Source organism: Cupressus sempervirens, chromosome 4 (assembly GCF_028749045.1).
Source record: "Cupressus sempervirens isolate cs-2001-9-10 chromosome 4, ASM2874904v1, whole genome shotgun sequence".
NCBI classification, from domain to species: Eukaryota; Viridiplantae; Streptophyta; class Pinopsida; order Cupressales; family Cupressaceae; genus Cupressus; species Cupressus sempervirens.
Window position 1 is genome coordinate 773,494,079 of NC_143121.1, and position 4,435 is coordinate 773,498,513.

At 36.4% G+C, this 4,435-nt stretch overlaps 1 protein-coding gene across 1 annotated transcript; it reads right to left on the bottom strand.

Moving 5' to 3' along the window:
* Window positions 1–2,408: 2,408 nt before the first annotated feature.
* LOC149563665 (vacuolar iron transporter homolog 1-like) lies at window positions 2,409–3,197 on the bottom strand. Its single transcript, XM_089824052.1, has one exon. The coding sequence runs from the start codon at window positions 3,195–3,197 to the stop codon at window positions 2,409–2,411; it is 789 nt and encodes a 262-aa protein (XP_089680178.1).
* Between the last annotated feature and the right edge of the window lie 1,238 nt (window positions 3,198–4,435).

Here is a 4,435-nt window from a genome sequence, read left to right on the forward strand (position 1 = left end):
ACATCTACAAAACCCTCCAACCTAGAATATAAATCCAATAATGCTTCTTCAATTTTGAAAATCTGTCGAATATCATTTTTAGAGGATTCCTCAAACATCACTTTGAACTATTTTACTACTATTTCTACTAAACAAAGCTGAGTTCTTGATTCATCTCCAAAAATCTCCAGGTTGGTAGCACTATAGTACTTGCACTATAGTACTTATCTGCTTCCAAAAATTACTTTTGAGCTTTATTCTTCATGTCCTCCCATGACTCTAAGAAGCATGTTGAAGATAAATTTTTTTAGCCTTATCCAAAGAATAACAGCCTAGATTCTATTACAATATAAGAAGCCCTTCTTAATACTTCCCCACCTAAAATAAAAACCCCTTCTAAAAAACCTATCCCTATTAAGGTTAGAAAGATTAATTCCAGAGAAAAGAAAATTGGGATTTGGAAAGTGAGGATGATGAAGATGGAAATGACTATCAAGATGATGATACAAGGGATGGTTCAAGAGATAAAAAGTATGATGGAAGTTCAAGGGATCATATTTCTTCTAGACTGAGACAAAAAAAAGATAATAAAATAGACAAGAAGGAGGAGGTTGTCTAGGGGATGGATGAAGAGTATGATCTAGAGGGTAGAAATAATACTAATAGAATGGATGATGACTACAAGAAGGAAGAAAAAATTTAGTGGACTAAAAAGAGGAATTTTTCTAGGAATATACTATTAACCTAGAAAACCTAGAGGTAATGGTGAACACTCCTTGTACCTCCCCTATTTTCTCTAATGAGAATACTATTAAACGTAACCTCCCACCCCCTATTATACATTATATAAAGGATAATATTATGGATAATTAAATGGAGGACCTTTATAAAATTGAAGTATCTTTTTTTGAGGCTACTAGTGGTATTGTGACTCCCAAGGAGAATTTCAATAATGCTACCTATGCCTTATGCAATCTAATTAGCTCCATGATGTGGAAAATGTTCTTTTGTACCTACTAGGAAGAGTAAGTTGAGGAAAAGTGTTAAGAAATGAAAGATGGATGACAAGGAAGAGGATGCATCTAAGGAAGTGGGAGAAGAAGATTGGTAAAAAAAACTCAAGCACCTTTCAAAGGATTGGGAGCCCATCTCCAACGAAACACAATATTTTACTTTAGTTTATTTTGTTTTATTGGAAATTTTGTTATGTATGCAACTAGTTTGAAGAAACTCCTTTTCAATTTGATTTTTTGTAGCGATACTGATGGATCTCTCAATGGGAAATTTAGGGTCTTTGTTGTGATACATAAGATGCTTATAACTTTAATCTTAGTTAACAAAATGAAAATTAGTAGTATTACTACTAGTTTAGCAAGAATACAAAAGTTTTTAATTTTGCTTTGTGATGACATGGTTAGCTTTTGCTTATAATGGTTTAAAGTTTTTTCCTTTGGATTTTTGTATCATGTGATCTTTTCTATTATTTAGATTTAGGGCCCTCTCCCTACCATCTTAATAAAAACACTATTTAATCCTATGAAAAAAAGGAACATATGAAATATAATAGAATAAAATATTAATTACCAAATGATGTCGTTATTCTTTGTAATGAAATAATTTTGAGAATATAAAGAATTAAAAAAATTTCAAGAAAAGATTGAGAAACTAAGAAAATGAGAACCTAAGAAAATTTGAAATACATTCGTTAATATCCACTCCCACGACACTTTTGTTTCATTGAAATGGTAGAGATAAATATTTTTATGAGGGTACTAGATTAGCAGGTGAACATTCTTTATAATGATCAATCCCTAAAAAATTCACCTACTTTGTAGTCATGTAAGTGACAATGCATTAAACTTTAAAATCCCGAATGCATTTAGGATGTGTATGGATTTAGGTCTATAATTAATTGCGTATTGTTCAGCACAATTATAAAATGTACCAAGATTCTCCCTATACATCGCAGTTGGCCTTTGAACGATAGATACATAAAAATTAAGAGAGCAAACAGAATAGATGGGTGAGAAGGAAAAACATTTGGGCACATAAACCGTCTGGATATTGAATGCCAGCTCCAGTGCCAATCGATGCATTGCACAACACAGAAAGATAATCTCACAGTGCACGAACAAATCAAAACTCAATGTCTCACAGTGCACGAACAAACGAAAACATTATGTTATTGTAATATAGGAAGAAAACAGATGCAATCGACTGCATGCAACGACATGACTCGAAGAGACAAGAAGAAGAAAATAAACAATGTGATTTCGAACAAATTTTTGGCATAACTGAAGGCGGTTTATTAGGAGAAGGAATCTACTTCCAGGAATTGAAGGCAGAGTTCGCTTGTCACAGACTATTAAAGTTGGGACTTTTGCTTAAATGTTGCACTTGGAAATATTTGAATTATGGTGTGTAAGAAGTTAAACTCCTGCAGCAGCACTAAAGAGCCTGAGCAAACCATATGTTACTAACATGCCAAACCATCCTCCAATGAGCACTCTGACTGTCCCTTTCACAATAGAAGACCGCCCAAAGTGAGCCCCAATAGCGCCAAACATAATGAGTGCAAAGCTCGAAACACCAGCTAGAACGCTAACCCTAATAATATAGTCACTGATAAAAGCCGTAGAAATCAAGGGCAAAAATGCTCCCACTGCAAACGCAAGGGCGGATGCGCAAGCCGCCTGAATTGGGCTTGGAAGCCCCTCTTTTTCTTCCCTCGATATCACCAACGGAGACATTGTGTTCATTGTCACCCTTCCCATTTCGTTTAGGGTTTTTAGGGCTCGTTTTTCTCTCTTTAGGTTGGCCAATTCGACGTCCCGTTGCGTTTGTACGGAGATGTACTCGCCAATGGCCATGCTACATGCGCCCGCCACCAGCGCCGCCAGTCCAGACATGATCATCGTCCTTGCATCTGTTTTGATGGCGCCGATACCCATCATCAGGGAGGCCGTTGTCACCAAGCCGTCATTTGCTCCCAATACGGCGGCGCGAAGCCACTGAGCTCTTTGCTGGATATCTACACTTTTCTCATCTTCATCAACCTTTGGAGGACTAGAAATCATGTTAATGAAAACACTTGAACTTTGTGGCTTTGTAATTGGGGACGCCTCTTCAATTGCTCCTTCTCCTTCTTCCTTCATCTTTCTCTTTGATTCCAAGTGAGAAGAAGAAGAAGATGGGCTGAATGCTGATTTCTCATCCATTTTCTATTCTAAATACCAGGATGTCCCTCTTGCTTTAGATTTAGGAAATGTTATTGAGATGGAGTGTGCTGTCCACGCTTATTGTTCATGCCTTCCTTATGTAGGCCTCTTGTCGCTTTCTATAGGAATACTGATGTTTACTTCCATTACTAGAAGGGATAAACTCTTAGCTTGTGTTCACACCTAATATCTTGTCTTTTAGGGTTTTTTCTGAATTTCTAATGGGATTTAGGGGTTGAGTGGGAAATCTTGTGGCGTGTGGCATGAGCGTGGCTGGAGACTATTTTGCCTTTCTTTTGGTGTTATTGGGATTTATCATGAGTGCACTATCATGTCATATCATGTCATTTTCTAATTAAAGCAAACAACGTCAGAGAACACGAATAGAATGCTCCTCATATTGAAATCAGGACAGTTGAAGAACAGCAGCATGGCGTGATTAATAAAATATGTGAGAATTTTCAATTATCGTTGAGATCTTGTTCGTTTTTCAAAGATTGTTGTCTTGACCATTAGGTTAGATTGGATGATTGAGTCGTTGGGAAATATAGATAATGGTTGCAAGTTTGAGGTCTTATTAGATGTTATGCTAATGTTAAAAGGCATTCGAGGTACGGCCATAGAATTATATGATAACATTCGAGGCACTCTCATGGAGTTCTAGGATTACTTCTAGCTGTAACTGTTCGTTCTCCCTATTAAACCATCAAATTGTGGTTCAGATTATTTAAAACATTTTCACACTCAAACAAGAGTTATAAAGTTTTTTGCTTGCTTAGGTCAGTTGTTTAAACTAATACCAGTTCTTCCAATAAAAGGCACCTGTGCACAAAATTAATCTTATAAAATAGGGAATATAATAATAAGTTTAATATTACAATAAGAGATAGAACATAGGATTCTTCCAACGGGTGTTTCATGACGATCCAAATGAATGCTATTTCTTGTAATGATGACTACTGCCCACAATTTCAGTTGGATCACGAGAAATATAATATTGATTTAGTCTTTAAAAGCTGAGCATGAAGCAGGACTGGAATAACACTTTTATATCCGAGTGGATTGTAGAAAGCGGATTCGCTGGAGATAATTTGAATACTGCGGATGCAGAGGACAACCGCCCGTCCATTGACTACCATTAAGCGAAAGCTAAAGTTGATGCGCAATTTCCAAAGATAGTTAGGAGAGGGAATGATTGTGGCATGGATCATATCTATACGGGAAGGGTGGCTCTATTT